The sequence below is a fragment of the Chrysemys picta genome, chromosome 11, assembly GCF_011386835.1.
Source record: "Chrysemys picta bellii isolate R12L10 chromosome 11, ASM1138683v2, whole genome shotgun sequence".
Classification (NCBI taxonomy): Eukaryota; Metazoa; Chordata; order Testudines; family Emydidae; genus Chrysemys; species Chrysemys picta.
The window spans coordinates 61225453-61248783 of NC_088801.1; the positions used below are offsets into that span (position 1 = coordinate 61225453).

Below are 23331 nucleotides of genomic sequence, written 5' to 3' on the forward strand. Positions count from 1 at the left end.
ATAACCTTCTAGTGTAGACCAGGCCTAAGTAATTGTTCAGTGAGATCTAGACTTAAGACCTCCAACCTCATTCCTGTTTGTGACTTAATCCAGATTTACCCTAGGTGCCCAAAAAGGGGTGGGGGGGGAATAAACACAACAGCGTATTAACTCACTTTGTAACTCAGCCACTGACCCAATATTAGGCATCAGCAAGGTAAGCAGCCCCTAGAGTGCCAAAATATTAGGGAGGGCTTTCTGTGAAATCTGCCCAGCTTTGTAGTGGCCTGGCACTGAAATCTTTCAAGAAGCTCTTGCTATGGGCTTTGTGATGGGAATAAGTAGGGGGCTTTAGTGATGCCTGATATGCAACCTAGTTGTCAGCGGTATCTATTCTGACTCTGCCTACCCCCACGCACATGCCCACAGTCTTGTTAAAATGTACTAGGTATCACAGCTGGTACGTTTTTCTGACCACAGATTTCAGATTCATTATATGATGCATTTTAGGAGTTGACACTTAAATTTAACACCAAAACAATAAGGAACATTTTCAAAGTAACATAAGTGACCAAGGAGCCTAAATCCCTTTTCAAAAAATGACTTTTAGGCATTTAAGAGCCAAAGATTTATTGAAAATCAGTGGAAAGTCGGTCATTTTTGACTATGGGATGTAGCTGCCTTTGAAAATTTCTGGGCTACCACAGGGATTACATTTGCAAACTCCATATAGGCTAATATCTAGAACAGTATTTGCTTTCACTTTAGATGTAATTACTTGCCTGTGGTATTGAACAAAGGGGGAAAAATCAGCCACTGATATGGGAAAGGAAGAAAATATAAGAATATATGGGAGTATGGTAGTTACACAGTCTAGTGGACAAGCAAATAGAACTTGGTGGATTGGACAGACTATAAATCAATTTCTGATTCCTCTGGTCAAGTTGTAAATCATAGCTATGCCACAGTACTGTAGGGTTGATATGCTTGATGTGGGCGTATACACTGCTTGGAATGGGTGCCCCTTGCAAGATAGAAAGAAAATGTTAATTAGGAGATCTGAGCACTAGCTTGTGTGAACATGGAAATAGAAGCAAGGGCACCATTCGATGTCACAGATTTCCTAGTTAATATCACAGGAAAACACCACTTAGTAAAGGCACAATTCCCGCTCCCCCCTCCCATTCCGTACAATGTGAATACTTTATCACTTGCTCCAAAAATAAATATCTTAAACTGTTGTTATCCTTAATAACCACCCTTTATCCCTAGTATTTACATAGCTCGAGAAGCTAATGAGAGTTATTCCATGCAACTGATTCAATAGATTGGCACAGTGCTTTTGCAGATGGCCTCTTCTAACACAGAAGACCTGAGTAGGAGAGTGGAGTGCTTTCAGATGTCTCTTCCTTTCTGGCTCTGGTGGAACTACTGTATTGCAGAGGTGCTGCTCGGCTTTTGGTGATGGGGGATAGAGCTGCCCTACTAGATAAGCATTTCCTACCAGCCAATTCACACAACGTGGTGCAGTGCTCACTGCTATTGAAGTTGAGGACAAATTCAGCATTTAAAAGGAGGGATTTGAGCCATATAGACGTAAGGATAATGACGATTCTAGAGAGAAAATTGTAGGGGACCTGTCTAGACCAGCTTTAGTCTGCAATATCTATGGAAAAGAGCTGACTCGCAGAAGACTAGATGGGGTGTATTTGTTTATCTGATATTGGAGCTTGTATTCTGTCCAAAACACCAAAATCAGGAGACATTTAATCCTAGATGACCATTTTTTATTGCTTTTCACATGGACGCTACAGTATTAAGCTTCACTGTGTAATGTAGGTCTTGCATTTGACATTTAGCTTCTGAATTTGGTCCTCTGCATTTAATATAGATATTTATTTGTCAAGTACTACAGCAAAGAAACTCTTCAGAAGATGTGATACTAGGAGTTTCTGGACTGACCCTTAAAGGTAGTAACAATTTTGGGAGCCAAGCATTTATATAAATGCTATTGGACTCTGTTTGCTTCATTCTATTGATGCCTCTGAATTTACGTAATCAGCTGAATGTAAAAATAAACACTTCAAGATTTGCATGTTCCAATGGAAAAGTTCTCTGCTGTGGCAACTTTTGAGTCAAGAGTCTTTTTCTTTCTAGAAGAACTTGAGTAGAAAAATATTGCACTATTGGTTTATTTTGTCAGGGAATTCAGAAGGCGGATAGTATGGGATGTAGAAAGTTACATGGAATATGGAGGGTTAATGCTCTGTGTTCTTAATTTTAAATTCCAGTAAATATGGTTTCAGCTTTGATCCTATCAGGACTAATTCCTTTGTCACTCTACTAATTAATTCAGCATGCTGGAGGAAAGATGCTAATTTGAGCATCAAAGAAGTAGAGGGTGGGGTTTTTTTTGTTTTTTTGTTTTTAATCAGAGTTGTTAAAAAGATACGTTTTACTCCCATTAGACTGAATCTGAAAGCTCGGTCATTTTAGTCTTGTTCCCAACAGTTGAATATAATAAAAAATATGTCCTTGTTTCTCTCAAAATGGCATAAAAAACCAGCAGCAACCAATATTAGTGTTATTAATGTAGGCTTCTTTAATGAGACTGCTTCATCCTTAATAAAGAGAGAAATCTGAATATCAACTTTTTCTGCTTAACCTTTCCTTTTCCTGTTGCCTGGAATCAGCTAAACCCCATTGTTTTATTGCTGCAATTGAACTCTCTCCAAAATGGGTTTGAAGATGGTTAGCATGAGCATACTTTGATTTACCAAAATGTAGCTGAATTTAGAGCTTAATTTAAAAAATTCACATCAGATTTATAGTTACAGAAAATCTAATAAATTGACCTGGACTGCACATAACTAAATTCATTAGCCTGTGGCCAGATCAGTTTTCTCTTTCCTCAGATTGTCTCAGCAGCCCTATGAATGCAGAGTTCGATTGTGTTTACTGCTTAGAACTACTTCCATCTGCAAATAATTCTGTGCTCAGTGCAGCTTTTGAAGTGATCCATAGCAGGTTGAGTGGATTTGAGAATCCCAAGATGTCTATGTAACCCACACCCTGCTGGCAAAAGAAACCAAATCTGCTTACAGATCCTATTGCTCCCTCATAGTTTGTGGAAAGGGTGGTGCCAGGCATGAAAGAAAAGGAAGGCGGGTACCTGCCTTTGCCGAGCAGAGGCAATTATTTTCTATAGTGCTTTATTTTAAACTCTGACTGACTTGTGCTTTATATTTGTGTTGAGTGCACTTGTTCTCCAATCGTGGGCTACTTCTACTGAGACCTGCTGTATAGTCTCTGTAGTATGGTAACGTCAGTAAAATCTTTTCTTCCAATAATATTATACGGCTTGCTTAGCTTCTGTCCAATAAGTAAACATTTAATAACAACCCTTTTAGGTAGTTAGAAAAACACTAAAAATATAAAACAAATATTTAATTAACATTGCTGTTAAAATAAATATAAGCATAAAATGAGTCTGGAGCAGTAATCACAAGCAGTTAATCTGACTCACTAAAGATCTTTACAGCAATGTCTAATACCCTGTAAAAGTGTATGTATGAAACTAATTAATCAAAGCACAGCATTGCTTCTAGAGAGTATTTCTTCTGCTGTAAAGCTGAGTGATAAAATAACTTAAAACACACGGCAGTAGCAGCAGTTAATAAGCTTTTTATAGTCCCTGTGTGGACCTGAAAATCATACCTTATTAGTATCTTTATCTTTCTTGCTCACCCATCTTACTTGCATTCAGATTTAATTTTGAGGGTTATTTTTATATTTCTAGTCTTTCATAGTGGAGCTGCTTTAATAATCTCAGCATGGGTTTTTTGTTCATTTGCTGTGAAATGGGTGTTTCTGTTATATACACTTTACAAACCACTCTAGGGTTTTTTTCCAAATCATTTCTGGAGATGCCATGGCATTGTTGGGATATGTGTGTGTTTGGTTTTTTCATGTCTTGGACCAGTTGAATTATTTTTCTTTCACCACAGATGTTTGTAATTCCATTCTTTATTAGCTGCAGTGACACCTACCGATAGGGGGAACCTAATTAACTAAAGAATTCCCAATTGCTGAATTTAGCTAGCAAGCTGCTTGGGACTGTACCCAGCAGATGTTTCTCCTGCTTAGAAGTATGGGGACTTTATAGACCTCCCTGCTTTTTAATCCTTGAAGCAAATATCAACACATTTGAGATCTGGAAATTCACTGTTCAACACAGAAATGAAATGTTGCCATGACCACAGTTTTAGGTCTTGCATTTAAGACATTTTCCCCAGGAACAACAGGGAAGGACCATAGAACAGGAGGTTTGCTTTTGTCCTTGAAATCTTGAAATTTAAAAAGGGATGAAGACATTGACAGAATGAACAGTCCAGTCGCGTTTTTTCACAATCTTTTAACATTCACTGTAGAAATATAAACATTCCCTCTTTATATACCAGAACCAATAATATAGTCATAAATATTCCAGTAAGAAATCACACATTTGGTATTCAAAGAGTTGATTCACTCAGTGTTTCTAATGGAAAATACCTTAATTATTCTCAGGACGTTGGTGATTTCTTTCAATGGGTAAAGCTAATGCTAGCAAAGGGAAATCCATCTGAGTAGTACAACACGTTTGCAAGAATAGTACATGGGCTTTCACATGAGGATGACTCACTCATTTTCATCTTTCTGAGGGCAGATCACGTAAAGAAAATCCCTCGCTACTTCTGCATGCAGGCGTAGTGTGCTCAGAGCATTTGGAATATTGCCCTTGTATAGTGAAAAGCATACTAATGATTCTACGTCTACAACTTCCTTCACAGGCATTACACCAGGTAATCACTACATTGCGTAGGACACATAAATGCATAACTTTGCTACATGTTTTTTCCCCTCTATTATTATTTTAAGTGGTTTCATTCCACACAAAACAATCTAAGCAGATGTATACAATCTATTCATTTTTCAGGTCTTCTAATTATATTCCTCCCTTTGCTATGTAAGTTTTTAAATAAGTAACAACTCGTCAGATAGTACCTTAAGAGAATTTTGCTACATACAGTGTAGTGGAAAGAACTTTTAAAGATTGGTGTGCAATAAATTTATTCACTAATGGTTTCGGTCTTATATCAATCATTTTAATATAAAAAGCAGGTTTTACTGTAATCCAGTTATTTGTTGTCTGTAGATTTTGTAAGCCTCGAGGCCAAAAGCCATTCACTTTTCACAAAATTTTCATCTTAACTTGATTAATACCCATAACACAGTTGTTACAACAGCCTTGTTCCCATACATTAAACTCAGTGGGAGTTTAGAATCAGGCCCAATGTGAGGTTAGTAAGAAAAGAATTTTGTCCCCCAAACGTTAGAGAAATAACAAAATTATGCAAAATTACAATAAGTAGAAGTTAATTTCATCAGCATATGTCTGTGGTAATTTAGAACACATCAGAGAACACAGACCTTTGCAAATACCATAACTTTCAGGGAATGATGTATACATGCAGTCAGAGAAGATGCTGGATATTTTGTGGTTTTATGCAGTACATATGGTTTTTTAAATTGGTGTTGAATTTTTGCAATTTATATATACACCCTCTCTCTCTCTCTCTCTCTCTCTCCCCCTTAATGTCCATGCTGGATTTTTGCTGTTCTGCAAAACATCATCATCATAATTAACAATAATAATAATAATAATAATAATAATAAGGAATAGATTTTTAAGAGTTTAGTAATGAACGGAAGAGGCCAAAATCAGAACATTTCCCCAGCCTTAGGCAACATATTGCATATTTAGTATGGAAGGTAAATATTGTAAGCCCACACAGCTCTAGGGTGAAGTCAAAAATAGCAGAAAAACTTGTTTTCATCAAGACCAACCCACCATTGCTAGTTTATAATTATATTTGACCTTACCAATTTGTGGCAACAGCCGCTATACTAGCAGACAGCAGTGTTTGTGCAAAGAGATGTCAAACTGGCAGTTATTACAAGCAAAATTATCATTTTATTAAAAAAATATTTCCTTTTGTAAGCAACAAATAATACCCAGACTTGAAAGTCAGAGGGGTTCAATCTTTTTTTTTTGGTATGCTACATATCTAACTTTACCTCCCTACAGCAACACAAAATGCCCAAGAATAATGTTTTCAATGTCTATAAATACTCAAAACAAATACTAGACTCCACAAAGCCCTAACTGATACTGTGGGGGAACTGTAGGCAGGAAGAATATAAACAAATTGCCAGAGTCAGATCAGGGCCAGGACTCAAGAGCTAATACATTCTCTCGTGAGGATACTGCCATGAGAGATCTTCAGTGAATATGCAGGTGCCGGAAAACAGATTATTTTCCCATCCATCCTGCAGGTGTTGGACTAAGGTGTGTAGGTGGGTTTGGTTTGGTTTGTTTTTTCCCTCCCTTCCTATATGAAATAACATCTGCAAGGTCCCATGTAGCTTTTCTTTTATGCCTGTGTCTTTTCACCAGTCTCTGTGTCCATCTTTCTTGCTCAGTATTCTCTCACACACGCATGTTCTCAATCACTCTCTCGCATATAGGTATACACACCCACATGCCTGCCCTTACCCGTCTCTTCCTAGCTGCAATGTTCCCCCCTCAGATTGTGGAAAACTTCCCTTCACATGTATGCGGCTCCAGAGTCTCTGGAGACCACAGGAACCCAGAAGCTGATAATGGAGCCAGAGTGTAGACTTTCTGCTCAGAAAGAGCACAGTTATGAAATGTAATGATTCTGATAGCACCGTAGTGAGATGGGACTATAGAAGGAGAACCAAGTGTGGCTTGTGGGTCAGGTATGTGTTTGGAACAGGGATCCCTAAAAAAGTGGCATGTATTTTCTGGAGCAGCAGGCCGTTACTGCTTTAAATAGGACTTGGGGTGTGGCTGCTACTGCAGAGACGTGGGGAAGAGTAAAATGAGGTATGTACAGACACATCCATCATACCGCCAATATACCCAGTCTCCTTCCTCATTCTATTGCAAAGAGCCACCCTGGAGCTCTTCCGTACCTTTACAAGGGAGGGTCAAGTCCTCTTGCCTGGCACCTCTGCTGCTTCCCCCTCCTCCTCCACCCTCACCATGTCTCTTTCTCTCACTCACCCACAAACATGTAGTGGGGGTGCTGACAGCCAGCCCCCTGACCTCTGTCCATGCCCCTCCTCCCCCAAGCTGAGGCTGGGAGCAGGGCTGTGTCTCTGTGAGGAGGGACCTGTAGAGGTGTAAGGGGGCGGAAGCTATGGCCAGAGCTGGGAGTGGGCATGGGGCCAGGAGCGGAGCCTGGGCAGGGGACAGCCGCTGGGACCGCACGTGTACCGCCACTCCCCACTGCCTATGATACCATGGTTACACTACTATTTTTATGTGAGCATGTCTGCTTGAGCTGGGCCTCACACCTCTAGCTCCACAGGTAGACGTAGTCTGACTGAACAGTCACAGTAATTCCGCTTTGGTCAAAGGAGGTCTGCGTTCTCCAACGTAAGTCTATGTAGTGTAGTTCAGCTATCGTACTGAAGGCAGTTTGGACTGAAATGAAAAATAAAAAAGGATAAAGGAAAGATCACCGAGGAAATGTTACTGACTTCCATAGAACTATTCAAAAAGTTGTGAGGCGTAGTAATGAAGTTAAAATACTGCATGCTCCATGAAGAAATATTTTTTGTAAATTGTTAGCCTTAATTTGCATGTAAAGGCACTTGGAAGGTTGCAATATGATAAAAATGACTGATCATTTGTAACATATGAAATTCAGGAATTCAAATTTGGGGGGATGGGAGGGTTAGCCCATAATGCCGTGTGTGTCCAACCTCAAGATCTAACTCAATGAGAAATGAAATATAGCTCTGCCACTTAATAACCTCTTGCAAGCTCTGTGAAGAAAGGAATATAGTTTTGCATATCTTCGTACAATGCCTAATACAATGGAACCCCAGGAGTGACTGGGATCTCTGGAGCACTCTCATAATATCAATATTAAATAATAGTATATTATTAGATAGAAAGTAAAGCATTTAAGAGGGGACTTTTGTGAAGTCGCTCGCTCTCTCTCATCTTGCAATAGGGCAAGATTTATTTTTGATCCTGATTGCACCTTCCTGTGATTTTAAACAAAAATCAACCCTGTACCTTTAAATTAAAGTCATATGCGAACGAGTGACAATTTTTACCAATAGGAGTAGAACATGTGGTCAACTCTGTATGTTGGCACATATGATTGCTCTGAAGATCGCTTTCAGAGAGCCTATTCTCTGGTAAGAAGAAACTTCAGCTACTTTGAAATGTATGCTAATAATAGCTTAGCATAGCAGCTGCTTTTGTTTCAGGTCTTGAGTGCGTTCGAGAAATGACCACCCCGCAAGGTTCAAATACATTCATGATCAAATACTGTGTAAATGGTCTATAGTCAGAATTATTGGTAATTAATTTTATTATTGCGATAGGTCCCTTACTCTAGGCAATCGCTCACTACGTTATCGTTGTGTAAATCTCCAGCTTTGTAGTCTACTCAGTAAATATTGCATTTTTCCTCTACTAATTCTCTCCTCTTCTCCTGACCCTTCCCTAATGTCTTAATCAGATTTGGAAAGAAGAAAGAGGATAAAGGTGGGAAAGCTGACCAGAAGGGAAATCCAAAACACAGCACACTGAGAGAAGAAGAACTAGAAAAGATGAAAGATGAGCGTGAAAGGTGAGTAAATCATGTAAACATCTGTGTTGATTAGAAGAACAGACGGCAAAGACCTCCTATGTAGGAGGGAAAACCAGGGCAGTTGTTCCAGGCCTAGGCCAGTGATATGCCATCCCAGCCCTCTGCCAGTCGGTCTCTGCAGTGCAACGTTGTTAGGCCAGACTTCTGGCTTTCCCTTCCTGAGGCTTCTGCCATGCTGGACTACTGCATAACAACATCTGTTCTGCTTCCTCTACTTCTCTGATAGTGCTTAATGCATTCTCTGCCCAGCCTGGTGCAGCAGCTCCTCTTCAGGGCCCACAGTACCCAATGCCAGTAAGGGGACCTTCTCCTGAGGCCTAGCCTCATTTCTCCTCCCTTCCCTCCCAATGCTACGACCTGCTACTTCTGGAGCTCTGTGCACTGGGCTCCCCCTCTCCTCCATAAGGCAGTAGGAGCAGCTTCTTATGGGCCTCCAGGTTCCCTTTCTTCTGATAGCCCCCATAGTGGTTTCCAGCACTCCAGGCCTCTTCTGACTTTGACTGACTAAGGTGCCAATCAATAGGTTTTCTGCTTTAAGTGCAGCTTTGGTATATTCATCTTTATGTTGTTTCCTCCTTTTTTGTGCTGTGTTCACTCAAGGTTATAGAAGAAATTAATCTCTAGATTCATGTTGTAATAATATAAAGTACACAAATGCTGAATATGCCTAAGGACAATGGGAATAAAGTAGTGCCCAAAGGTTAGGACAGGTCCTGAGACTGAAGAACCATTGTAAACCAAGGAGGTTTTATTTTACTTCTGTTTTTTTTTTTTCCTCTCTCATAAAATATACAGTGAAACCCCGCTATACCGCGATGCTTGGGGTCCAAAAAATTACATCGCGCTAAATGCGGGGTCGCGGTATAGCAGGGTTTCAAGCCCGTCAGTGGTCCCCAAGGTGGTGCATTGATGTGCGCCGCCTAGTGCCCCTAGTGCCTAGTGCCCAGCAGGGGAGAGAAGCTGCGGCCCCGCACCTGCCGGGGACAGAGAGCACCGGCGCCGGCAGCCCTGTTCTTCTCTATCCCCGGCAGGCGCGGGGCCGAGGCTTCTCTTGAAGCTGGAGAGGAGCCGCGGCCCCCTCACCTGTCCGGGACCGAGAGCACCGGCGCCCGCAGCCCTGGAGCTCTCTGTCCCCGGCAGGCACGGGGCCGCAGCTTCTTCCCCTGCCTGGCACTAGGCGGGGGCACATCAATGTCCCGGCAGCCATCATGGCGTTGCGGACCACTGGTACAGTACATACAGTACTGTATTACTGTGTGTCTTAAAGGGGGGCCAAATTGTGGTCACGTTATATGCGATTTCGCGTTATGGCGGGACGCCTTATTGCGGGGTTTGACTGTATCTGTCCCATCCATAATCTCAACAACCTCTCTGCTTTTCCAGCCCAATAGAACTAATAGCTTTTACTTCTCCTGACTCCCACCCTCCTGAGTTCCCACTCTTGAAAAAGCCTGGAAAAATAGGTAATCCTTGCAGTGCTGCCCCGAAGGTGAGCAAACGCTTCTCTCCTGCTCCCCAATAAAGACTAGCCTTCTGGGTGCAACCACATTCCCACAAGGTGAGTCTTTGTTCCCCTCCAGTAGGTGGTGCACGTAGGGTGACCAGACAGCAAATGTGAAAAATCGGAACAGGGGGTGGGGAGCAATAGGAGCCTATATAAGAAAAAAGACCCAAAAATTGGGACTGTCCCTATAAAATCGGGACATCTGGTCACCCTAGGTGCACTTAAGAGGTTAATGAGACTGCTACAGTTGCCATCCAGGGGACGCAGTCTCTTAGCTCAAGCAATAGTGGCACGTGCTTTTCATATGAGACGTCCCACGCTGTGGTAATGTGTGTTACCTGGGGAGGGAGGCACACTGCAGGGCCCTCCTACCCTCATTAGAATATTCTGCTCGTTGGGAGATGGGGAGAAAATGGGCATCGCTGCTTTCTCAATGTACCCGGGCAGCTGCCTTCTCTCTCTTTGCAGGGATGTCACACACACAAGAGTTAAGGGGACAGCACTACCTTTGTGTTGCTGGTGACAAGCCATTTGAGACATCTAGCCTCCCTTCATGCACTGTTACCCAGTTGGGAGACTATTGCACAATGTATTTTAGTCATGTGACCTGGTGACTAATGGGATTTGCTGGGAGAAAATATCCCAAAGGTCACTAATAATATTTATTCCACTCATTTCAGGAGATGGTGAGCTATCCAGTTACTGCAGTACTGATATTGAATATATTTACCCAATGTTTTAATAGGTAGTTTATCTAAATTAAATAATTTCAGGGTAGGATTTATACCATTTGCTTTAAAATTTCTGTAGCATGTCCCTGGTTTTGCCAGGCAGTTGAGTGCCACCTTTATTTTAAACTGCTGATTCCCAGTTTGGATGCTGGCAATTTGAGAGGTATGTGTCCTTCATTTTAAAGAAGCCAGTGTCTTTTATTAGGATACTGGCAAGCTAAGAAGTATGTATCCCATCTGTTAAAGGGCCAGTGTCATTTACTAAAATGTTGGCAGACTGAAAGGAATGAGCCCTTCTGTCTAAAGGGCTAATGTTCCAACTGGACATGAGATAATTGTTCTTAACATTTCTTTCGTGTTAACTGCTTTTTAAAAATCCATAGTCACTGACTGACAGTAAATCGGCACGGGTGTATTAGAAACAGGCAGACTAATGTCTTCATCATTCTGTTTTCTCTTCTCTAATAATGATTTAACTTTCTGCCCTGGAAGTGTTTGAACTGAAATGGAGAACAGCAGGTGTGTTGAGAAGTTGATGAACTTAACTGATATTTTTAACTCACTTATTTGATTCTTCTTCCACAATGCAGATGAATAGAAATATCGCCCTCTCCCCGTCAGATAATTCTGCTTACATAAAAAAAAATACTCGTATTATCCCCAAAGTGGTATAACATACATTGTATATACAAGCAGGTCATGACGCTTCTCTAACTAAAACAAGAACATAGTTCTCTATGTTTGGTAGTTCAAGACTATCTACTAGTTGACTCTTGAACCCTATCTTGTACTACTGCTCACAGGATGGCAAAGATTTTAGCAATGATAAAGGAAAAGTGCATACTGTAGCTGGTTTTCTCACCACACGTTCCTGTGCAAGAATAATATGAGGGGTTGATTAAGATCAGCTCAAGATAAGTAACCCAGTTTAAATGAAATTGAGTACTTTATATTGTTGTTGACTACTCACCTAATGATGATGCTTATGAAGACAGTATAGATGAGTTTTATAACTGTGTCCCAAGATTCAGTAATCCTATAATGTATAATGTAATTCAAGCCTAAGATTTTAATGCACATATTGGCAAAGAAAACCATGCGGAGAGCCTACACCATAGATCTCGCTGCTAGTATGACTTCACTAACTGCAATTCTGCATACGTTGTCTCATCTTTAACAAACCAGGCTTCACTAAAGATTTACTAGAATGTAGGCATCATATTTTCAACTGCTCTCTTGTTTGGAGTGAAATGTATTTATGACAAAACTAACAAGTACTTGACTGTAGAGTGATTGTCTTGTTTACAGTTCTGTAGTCTATCTCCTAACTAACCTTGAGCAAAGTATTAATTACTTTTCTAATTTTGACTTTCATAAGTGATATTAATTACCTATCTAATTTTACCTTTCCATGAATAGTTACATGAGTAATTTTTATTGTGAAGTCTCAATTCCATCCCTAGAATAACAAACTTAGTTTGGCTGCTTGAGGTTGTATGTCAGTTAAATGCTGACTGCCTGGGTTTTTCAAAGGTCTACCACACTAACCAATACTCCTTCACCACACGTGTGTGTACATCGATCTGACACATTTTTTTTCAGACCCTGAGCTATCTATATCAGGTGTTAGTGGCAGAGGTCCAAGTCGTTGATTTTTTGGGGTGGGTGGGATAGGATTAATGATCAAGTACATTTCAGCATCCTAGCAGCTGTGTGGACCTTGCATGATGTCGGGAGATTGGTTTTGCATGCACTGCACGTTTGGCATGCCTCCAAAGGCACAAGATCTCTGTGGGGTGTGTTTTCCAGTAGGAAGTGCATTCACAACTTAGAAGAGTAGGATTTCTTTGGAGTTTTGCAAAGTGCAAATATCCCCCCCACCCAATAAGATCATATTTCATAAAGTCCAGTGGGCATCAGGCTGCATATATGACTCTTACAAGGTGAAATGTTGTTGCTGTACCCATGTAAACCTTATTGCCATTTCACGTCTTTCTTTTTTAATCCTTTCTTTTCTGTGTTTCCTTTCCTTGCTTCTCTGTACCAGTTTTGTACCAGCAACACACCCTACGCTAAAATGTGAAGGTAAAACATCATCATTATTATTTATAGTGCTGGCTAGAAAGCAAGAGTTCCATTCCGCAAAAGAAATTTGAGGTTTTGAAATTTGAAATGAAAACATGAGAGAGAACTAATTAAATGTTCACTGGGCCAGAGAGAGACTGACTCTGTAGCCTAGTCATTGGGGCATTTACCAGCAATGTAGGGGAACCAGGTTCAAGTCCCCGCTCCAATTCAGGCTGAGCAGGGACTTAAAACCTGGATCTTCCATAGCCCAGCCGTAACCACCAGGCTATTGGCTATTTTGGGGTGGGTTTCTCTGTGGTTTTGGCTAGAAATTGTTTCCTGGACCTGAAAAACCTTCCCAACGAAGATGATAAATTTTTGCAAAAAGTTTGTTTCAATAAATTGGCACGTTCCATTGAAAAACTCTCGACCAGCTCTAATGATTTATTGTTTATATTAGTAGTAGTTCCTAGAGGTCCCAACCAAGATCAGGTCTTCGTTGTGTTAGATGCTGTAAAAATACATACTAAGCCTCAGACCTTGCCCCAAGAGCTTACAGGATAGATATAAAAGACAATGGTTGGGAGAAAGAAAATAGCATCATTATTCTAATTTTATGGATGCCAATTCAGTGATTTGTCCAGGATCACAAAAGAAAGTTTCTATCAGAGCTGGGAACTGGGCCCACATTTCCTGATTCACCATCTACCGCCTCAACCAAAAACCTACCCTTTCTTTCTGCAACCTGTATTACATTCTATGATTGATGCTACTATGGGCTTGAAGTGGTTAATGGGAATTTAGGATGTTAGTCTTACTTCCTCAGTAATAGCCTTATCTATATCTAATTGTATATGAAGTCAGCACCTCCTCTAAATTTCACAGTTTATTCCTTTTTTCCACTCTCCTTCAGTCTTTCATTGCTCATAGTAGCACATCTGACTAAACCCTCACAGAAGGATGTTAGAACTTCATGGCGATATTGTATTAGGAGGTTTTCCTTATCCGGCTACTTGATTCTCTGAGCTGATAGTTTGTCCTTTCTAATGCAAGTCAATGGTTCATTGGACTGAGGCCCAATTTTAAATAAACTCATCATTTTGTTCGCGCTTCGGAGGCTTTGGCCATAATTAAACATCAGCTCCAAAGGGCTAGAATCTGCCCATAAAAGGAATAAAAGCAAATATTATGTATAAGGCTGATTTTTTTTTTAAAGTTGATCAACCTGAGTCAAATTTATATTTTTAGTGTGTTCAGAGTCAGTTACTACCAAATTGTCATTTTTTACATTTTAAAAACAAGCTGTTATTTTAGTAAATTATTAAGTACCGAAGGCGTGGTCATTTTATTTGTTTAATTTTTTCAACCCAGGCTTTTTCCCTTCCTTTTCTGTCTAGCTCATGTAGGGATGCCTTTTAATTTTTTAACATTTGAAAACTATTGTAAAACAAACAAGAAAAATATATTAGGTACTTGAGTTTTACATGTAGTAATTTATTCTCTTTTCAAATGCAAATAAAGTGAGTATCAGTTGAAAGAGAACTATTTTTTCCTGTTTGTTTAGGATGATTTTACTGGAGCATCCCTGCTGAGACCAAAGTCTCCTTTCCAGCAGTCGAACATCTTACAGACGTTAGAATAAAATTTCCCTAAATGAAGCTCCTCATTGACACCGGGGTGATTTTAATAAATAACATATGACTTAGTGAATATAAAGACACATTGTGTACAGACTAATGCCCTGCACTGCTTCCTTAGGAGAGGTAGCTAGTTTATTTTGTTAATTAAACCTTAGTTTTGTGTTTCTCATTGAAATTAATTGAGGAGATTTCAAAAAGTAGCATTTAAGTTTTTGTGCAGAAAGGAAGGAAAGCAAAGGAAATGGTCCTTATTTTCAAAAACTGGCCTGAACTGAAGGTAGGTAAGAGCAAATCTCAAATTTGGAGAAAGTTAATTGGATTCAATTTCTACATTGAAGATTCTAAATTTTCATTCCAAAAGCTGTGAGACCTTCTCCCTTGTCTTATCGGCTGCTGCATTTGTTGCCCGTTCTCATAGTTTAAATCAATACATGTGTTTTTGATATTTGGCAAACTGAAATTTAATTTTGCAGCTGCGTGATTCCTGTAGAAACTAAATGCGTCTTACAGAAATAAAAACATTCAGAGAGAAAACATTTTGAGAGAATGCTAGTGAGGGAAAATCTATTCCTGTTCTATCAGCATTTATTTCATTTTATTTAATTACAGAGGATTTGTATGTTACTGGAAATGAAAATGAAAACCGGAATAGCCACATGAGCTGCAATCTGATAAAACAGCCAGCTATTGTTTGGAATGAAAAGTGAATGCTTGTGGTGTGCAAAAACAAAATTTTAAGAGTTTTAACTGTACAGTATATTTTAAAACCTACACACACAGATAGCTAACAAACCCATGTGGTTTTTGTGCGATAATCTGCTAAATCTTGGAGTATTATTATTATTATTTTAATAAAAATAAAAACCTGGAGATGGTCATATTGAGTCTCTGATAAAATCTTGGTAATTGATTTCTTTCCCAGCTCAGTTCTGAGAAGACCATACCTGTTTGGGACGTCCATGTTTTTTGGTATCACTATTTATTAAGGGTTAATCCAACCTGGCATTACTGTTCATTGAATATTCCTGACTTTGCAGCACAGCTAGGTCCTGTGGTTTAGACAAAATAAAGTGTTGGATGGGATCCCAGTTTTAATAGTCCCAATTTATTATAACCATTGAACCCTGATCAGATCACAGATTGGATTAGATCCCAGTTTTTTAAATGTCCCAATTTATTGCTGCCTTGGAACCCTGATAAGAATACATATTTGATTAAGGCTTAGGTTTTCAAAAAATTCCAGTTAATTACTTGTAGATTCTTATTAGATCATAGCAGGGTAGCACGGTATGTAGGAGTTCTGAAAAAATTACTGGATGATGTTACACAGGTCAAGGTCAGCGCTTCATTTTGTGCTGACAGTATGAAGTTATCAGATTTCTGTTTATTACAGTGGCAGCATTTGCACTGGACAGGAGGACAGACGAATCCCATCCCATTGATTCTCAGTGATTCTCATTTTAGATCTGCTGCTGCTATATATACCAGAAAGTGTAATAAAAGCCTACCAGTGAGCAGTGAGGGTCTGATATGTGGCTATGACTGACTGATGTCAGCAATCCTCTCCCACCTTTCATAGGGGATGACATTGCATTTAAACCAAGTGGTGGGTTTTAAGCTTCCAGTTCCAATTTACATTGTTACTAAAACAGAATTTGCTCTGACAGACTCAGCAAGCCGCATACTGCTAGTCCACAAAGAAGGACACCTCCAGTACAGAGCTGGTTTGGGGCTTGAACCCAGAATGTTCTGGCTCAGAGCTGAGTACTGTACTGGGTGTGGGAGCCAGACTGACGCACGGTGTAGATTATTTGACAGATGATCCTTTTGTCCAATCACCAGGTTTCTTTCCCAGATGCCGCAGTCCAGTTGGCACTTTCCAATATGTCATAGCCTGGCCCTCTAAAGAACCCCCGAGTTTCATTCCCATAGCATCGCTGGCTTGCCCTTCATTGAGACAATAATTTCACTATGATCCGGATGCTCTTTTTCAAAGACTATGCTGTCTGGCCATCTAAAGAGTCAAAACATTTTGTTGGTAATGGCCTCGCTTTCTCTGGAGTACTATGCTAAGCTGTGACACTTTTTTTTTGAAGATACATCTTTAAAATGATGCTGTCAAAGAGAATTATAACTGATTGCATTATTGATTGCTTACAAGCCAAAGGCATACTTCATAGGAAACATAGGATTAAAATGGAACTTGGAAAAGTAATAATCAAGTTGTTTTGTTATTGTTGCTGGAAAGTTTAGTTGCAGAGACAGAGATTGAGATCCTCCGCTAAGGGAAATTCTCTTTGGTACTGCTCAAGCAATGCAGAGGGCACTTCAAGCTATCTTGATGTAGGGGAGCTTCCTAGTGCTATAAAGCTGGATCTATGCATTCTGCTGCACACAGGGGACATTCAAAGATGGGGCTCATGCATGCCACTGTTCTATGATCCTGGACTCACAGAATGGTTCCCAGGAGACTGTTTCATCTGACATAAGCTAGAGAAGTCTGGTGGCTGCTCTAACTTACCAGTGGAGCTAGTTCAGCTTCTTGCCAATGCCAGGGTCAGAGGAGGCAGAAAAATGGCTCGGAAAGCCCACCCTGCTTCCCCACATAGAAATCTGTATGCCCTTCAGCACTTTGCATCAGCATGTGCTTGGGGAAATACCATAATTGCAGACTTCCTCTTCTCTCTCCCCCTCTCTGCCAGAGAGTCTAAGGCAAACGTTTGTAGGCATGGGCAGTTAGCAAAGGAGTTTTTCATAGAATCGTAGGACTGGAAGGGACTTTGAGTGGTTATCTAATCCAGTCCCCTGCATTCATGGCAGGACTAAGTATTATCTAGACCATTCCTGACAGGTGTTTGTCTAACCTGCTCTTAAAAATCTCTAGTGATGCAGTTTCCACAACCTCCCTGGGCAATTTAGTCCAGTGCTTAACCTGACAGGAAGTTTTTCCTAATGTCCAACCTAAACCGCTCTTGCTGCAATTTAAGCCCATTGCTTCTTGTTCTATCCTCAGAAGTTAAGAAGAACAATTTTTCTTCCGCCTCCTTGTAACCACCTTTTATGTATTTGAAAACTGTTATCATGTCCCCTCTGTCTTCTCTTCTCCAGATTAAACAAACCCAATTTTTTCAATCTTCCCTCATAGGTCATGTTTTGTAGACCTTTAATCGTTTTTTTTGTTGCTCTTCTCTGGACTTTCTCCAATTTGTCTACATCTTTCCTGAAATATGGCACCCAGAACTAGACACAGTATTCCAGCTGAAGCCTAATTAGCACAGGGTAGAGTGGAAGAATTACTTCTTGTGTCTTGCTTACAACACTCCTGCTAATAAATCCCAGAATTATGTTTGCTTTTTTTGCAATAATGTTACCCTGTTGAGGCTTGTGATCCACTATGATCCCCATATCCCTTTCTGAAGTTCTCCTTCCTAGGCAGTCATTTCCCATTTCGTATGTGTACAGCAGATTGTTCCTTCCTGAGTGGAGTACTTGGCATTTGTCCTTATTGAATTTAATCTATTTACTTCAGACCATTTCTCCAGTTTGTCCAGATCATTTTGAATTTTAATCCTATTCTCCAAAGCACTTGCAACTCCTCCTAGCTTGGTATCATCCACAAACGTTATAAGTGTACTCCCTATGCCATTATCTAAATCATTGATGAAGATACTGAACAGAACCGGAACCAGAAATGATCCCTGCGAGACTCTACTTGATATGCTTTTCTAGCTTGACTGTGAACCACTGATAACTACTCTCTGGGAACAGTTTTTCAACCAGTTTTGCATCCACCTTATAGTAGCTCCATCTAGGTTGTATTTCCCTAGTTTGTTTATGAGAAGGTCATGTGAGACAGTATAAAAATCTTCACTAAAGTCAAGCTGTACCACATCTACCGCTTCTTCCCATCCACAAGGCATATTACTCTGTCAAAGAAAGCTATTACGATGGTTTAACATGATTTGATCTTGACGAATCCATGCCGACTGTTACTTATCACCTTATTATCTTCTAGATGTTTGCAATTTGTGTGTGTGTGTGTGTGTGTGTGTGTGCAGTGCACACATTTAATTCTCCACAACATATTTAGTACTGGAAAACTAAAAAGTCCCATCTCTTCATGTTCAGCTTAGTTTTAAATCAGGGACTATTAATTAAAAAGTAAACCTTTCATTCCCAAACTCAGGTGAATTTGTCTCTATTTCATGCAGGTAGACTCTGTATATGTGTCTATAAACCTAAATTGAATATAATATATAATGAAGAAATTTTTAGGGAAAAATCATATCACAGGGATATCGTTTTAAATCTTCCACTCTTTGAATTTCTTTCAGATGGAGAAAAATAACATCATTTATGCACTCCAGTACTTTGTGCTGTAAGCTCATAAGATCTCACTAACCTAAGCAAAGTTGTGACAGCTTAGTGTTGGACAGGAGACTTTCCAAGGATACCTAGCGCTACAGGAAATGCTGTTGGTGATTGAGTAAATGTCAGTCTTCCCTTTGAGTTGGTCATGAACCAACATTGCAGCATGAAGTTTCAGATGCTGTCTTTTGAATGCAGTGTAAAATCAAAATCTTCACATCCTGGGATCAGTACAGGTCACATGGTATTTTTCTTAAGAACAGTGGTATTAATCTCTTTTTTTTTTTTTGCCAGATTCCAAATCCGATACTCACTAGAGCTGAGCAAATAATGTGCAAGTAAATTACAATTTCCTCACATTGAGTCATCATTCAATTTATCTGGTTGTTTGTTTATGAAATATTTACTTTATGGAAAGATCATAGATATTCAGAACTTGAGCTGTGTTGTATAGTTGTGATTGTTTGTTTCTTTTCCTTGATTGGTTAAGTTGCAAGGACTTTGGGGAGAATATTTTCATCAACAAATACGTGCCATTTGCAATTCTCTTTCTACGGCTATTTGCTCCAGTAAAAGTTGACCACTTTTAAATTGACTGAAACACACACACAAGAGATAAAACCATGATCAAAACAAATTCACTGAAAAATATTGAAATTACATTAATGGAAAACCTTATATAGCCTTCACCCTGCTGTTCAAAAAGTAGCAAATGTTCTAGTATGTTTTGCCTACCTAAATTTCTCCTGTAATTTCAATTGGACGTGTTGCTGTTCACTGTTAAACAGCCATGTGTCACCTCAAAGATGGTTGCACTTCAGTGGTGGACAAAGTAATCTCTCTAGTATGTATCTCCTAGCTACCTTACAGGGATGTTGACGCTTACTAAATTAATGTTTGATCCTACATAGCACAGGTTTGGTGCGGGGTGGGAGTGTGAGCTCAGGGTAAAGAGTGATGAGCAGGAGAGGAGGTGCAGGGAATATGAATCTGCATTAAGCAGAGCTCTGCAAGCATTGCCATGCATCTTGTTACAGTTGCCTACAATTATGCAAACTGGGTGTAATGTACTCGACCAGCTTAGAATAGTAGAGTTTTACACTTGTGTATATTACTATACACAGTGCAAAGCAATTGAAAAGAAGCCCTGGTAGTCAAGCTGGGTTCTTTCCTTTTCATGCTTGATATACCTAGTAATAACAATACTGCAGTCACACTTATACTGGTCCAACCCAGCTGCCTTCAGATGATTCCTTCAGTTACCCATTGTTTTGGGGGTTGAAGACTAAAGCACTGAACTATGAGAAATACTTAATTTTCCACTTTAAAATATTGGGCCTCACCAGAGAATAAAAGATTGACAAACACAAATGAGACTTTTAAAGGTAACACATTCAGGTTATGAATAAGATTTGTTAATACTTGTATGAAAAGTTCATGCATATTAATAATGATAAAATAAAAAATTTAAAGTATTTGACCAGATGCTGCCTCAGATAGTCACATGAAATACTCAATTCACTTTAGTGAGTGCTGCATATGAAGGTCTAAAGGCAGAATTTATTTGGTCCACTTTTATGTAGATGAATGAAAATCTGATGTTTTAACCATTGGAATATATTGTGCTACCAGATAGAAAAAAGTATTGAAACCTTAAACCCAACTGAAATCCAAATGACCTCCTGGGGCAGTAGGGTACTTTCTCCTAGATAACGCTTTTTTCAGTCTATGTATGAATTAGGGAAATGAGAGACAAAAGCAGAAATGTTATGTAAAATCACAGTTGAGATATTAAGACTCTAAATCAGATGTAAATTGAGTAATCATTGCGGTTTGGAGATCTCAGGCAGCATCACGTGAGTGGAAAAATGCAGCGGCTTTTATTCTGCTGCACACAAGGAAAGAGCGAATGAATGGAAGAATGTGTATTACACCAATTAACCTGATTAAAAGACTCACAGGATTGGGCCTTTTTGTGAAAGTCCAGCTGCATCTCAAGCCGCTTTCACAACCACTCCCTTTTCACTATATTAATTGCAAATCGAATACTAATTATCGTAAATGACCTATGCCTCCTGCCTATCTATTCCTATTGTACACTTCACCTTTGCTAGTTATTGTTCCTTCTCCTATTTTGCCTTTGGGAACTTCCTTCACTGATGCACTAATGCTTGGTCAAATCGCTGCTTAAAACATACATTTTCTGCAAAGCCTATCAATTTTAATCCTTTGTATCTAAATATATTGCTGTACTCTATTAAAAATGAAGCAATCCCTCCCCACCACCATTGTTTGGTCACCAGGTGTATTTTCTGTTTGACTGTATTGTCTACTTAGATTGGCACCTTGGAGCATGGATCATGGCATTCCATGTGCTCTACACAGCATCAGGCACACAATCTGTACTTGACGTATAATAAAACAGATTGTTGTACTTCTTGTTGTACATTTTCAGCAGAAAGTTTGTTCTTGCTGGCTAGAAGAAAATAGTACATTATCTGCCTTTTGGGATCCCTCAAGCAATTTCAGTGCTGTCAGTAGGAGCCTTTGAGCTGTGTCTACATGGCCACAATTGTAACTGCAGCCTTTCTGCAGTAGCTAGCAATTTTTGTTCATGTTTTCATTACAGATGGTAACTGGCAGCATTTGGTTTGCATGCTGCACATTGTGCTAACCAGTTGTTCTTCTCACCTGAGATATACAACAGAGAAGAACTTGAAGGCTGGAATGTTCTGCTCCTTCCCACTAAGAAAAGATGTGGTTATTGAATAGAAGTTCCTTACAGAGTTCATACTTGTGGTACACAAAAAAGGTGCCAGCTATGGAATTTGTGTTAATGGATCATATTTAGGGCCCTACCAAATTCACAGCCAAGAAAAACACGTCATGGACCATGAAATCTGGTCTCTCCCTGAGAAATCTGGTCTTTTGTGTGCTTTTACCCTCTGCTATACAGATTACATGGGTGAGACCAGCATTTCTCAAATTGGGGGTCCTGACCCCAAAAGGGAGTTGCCGGAGGGGTTGCAAGATTATTTTAGGGGTGTTGCCTTATTGCCACCCTTCCTTCTGCGCTGCCTTCAGCGCTGGGTGGCCGGAGAGCGGCAGCTGTTCACTGGGCCCCACCAGCAGCAACAGCGCAGAAGTAAGGGTGGTAATACCATACCAGGCCATCCTTACTTCTGCGCTGCGGCTGGCGGCGGCTCTGCCTTCAGAACTGGGCTCCTGGCCAGCAGCCGCCACTCTCCAGCTGCTCTGTTCTGAAGGCAGCAGTGCAGAAGTAAGGATGGCATGGTATGGTATTGCCACCCTTACTTCTGCGCTGCTGGTGGCGAGCTGCCTTCAGAGCTGTGTGCCCGGCCAACAGCTGCCGCGCTCCGGCCGCCCAGCTCTGAAGGCAGCGCAGAAGTAAGGGTAGCGGTACTGCAACCCCTCGCTACAACAGCCTTGGGACACCACCACTGCCAACTCCTTTTTGGGTCAGGACCCCTACCATTACAACACTGTGAAATTTCAGCTTTAAATAGCTGAAATCACAACATTTACGATTTTAAAAATCCTATGACCATGAAATGGACTGTGAATTTGGTAGGGTCCTAGTCATATTGGAAGGAGGTCTGAGGAATAAATGAACGTGTATACCATAAATTATTGTTCTTGTGCTGAGCAGCCCCAGATATGGGGTAAAAGTTTCAAATGCACATAAGTTCAATTTTTCAGAACTGAATTTTTCTAGACATTTAGAAGCCTAAGGCCCATTGACTTTCAATGAGATTTAGACTCCTTCAATGTCTTAAGCCACTTTTGAAAATGGTACTTAAGTTATTTTGAAAACTTTACCCATATTCTTATCAGGGTTATATAAAAAATCTGCAATGTGAGCATTTGGCCTTTGCAGCCCAAAATTATTGGCTTATATGTGGCTAGGAAAAGTTATGCATGATAGATTCTGGGATTTGGAAGCTACGGAAAATCTTTAGGCAGGAACTATGTGTTTGGCTTTGGATGACAATTAAAAGAGAGGGGGAATCACAGGAGGTTAAGAGGGCAGGACATGCTACAGCATTTCTAAGATGCCTATGCTCTAGCTACCTAGGTGAGAGGGCTGTGTTTTCACAGATGCACAGCTAACGGAAGTTGATGCATTCGTCATGCAGTGATTTAACTGGATGCTTGGTTTCAGGTGGCAGAATAGAGTGAGCAGAATTGATATGGGATACAGAAGGGAAATGTGACTGGCTTCCTTCCATCCTATGTGGTTTATTTCCCATTCCCTCATCAGGAAGTTTATATAAACTTAGTATTAG

The 23331-nt window shown here is 40.1% G+C and overlaps 1 protein-coding gene across 4 annotated transcripts in view; it reads left to right on the forward strand.

Moving 5' to 3' along the window:
* Positions 1 to 23331, forward strand: part of PARD3B (par-3 family cell polarity regulator beta) — a 641105-nt gene that overhangs the window by 507122 nt on the left and 110652 nt on the right. For 3 of the 4 annotated variants that reach the window (XM_065562102.1, XM_065562103.1, XM_065562104.1), the window contains one exon: positions 8583 to 8693. In XM_065562102.1, coding sequence (XP_065418174.1) covers positions 8583 to 8693 — 111 coding nt within the window. Of the gene's footprint in view, positions 1 to 8582; positions 8694 to 12996; positions 13035 to 23331 lie in introns of all 4 variants that reach the window. The other variant, XM_024104030.3, reaches the window with a different exon arrangement.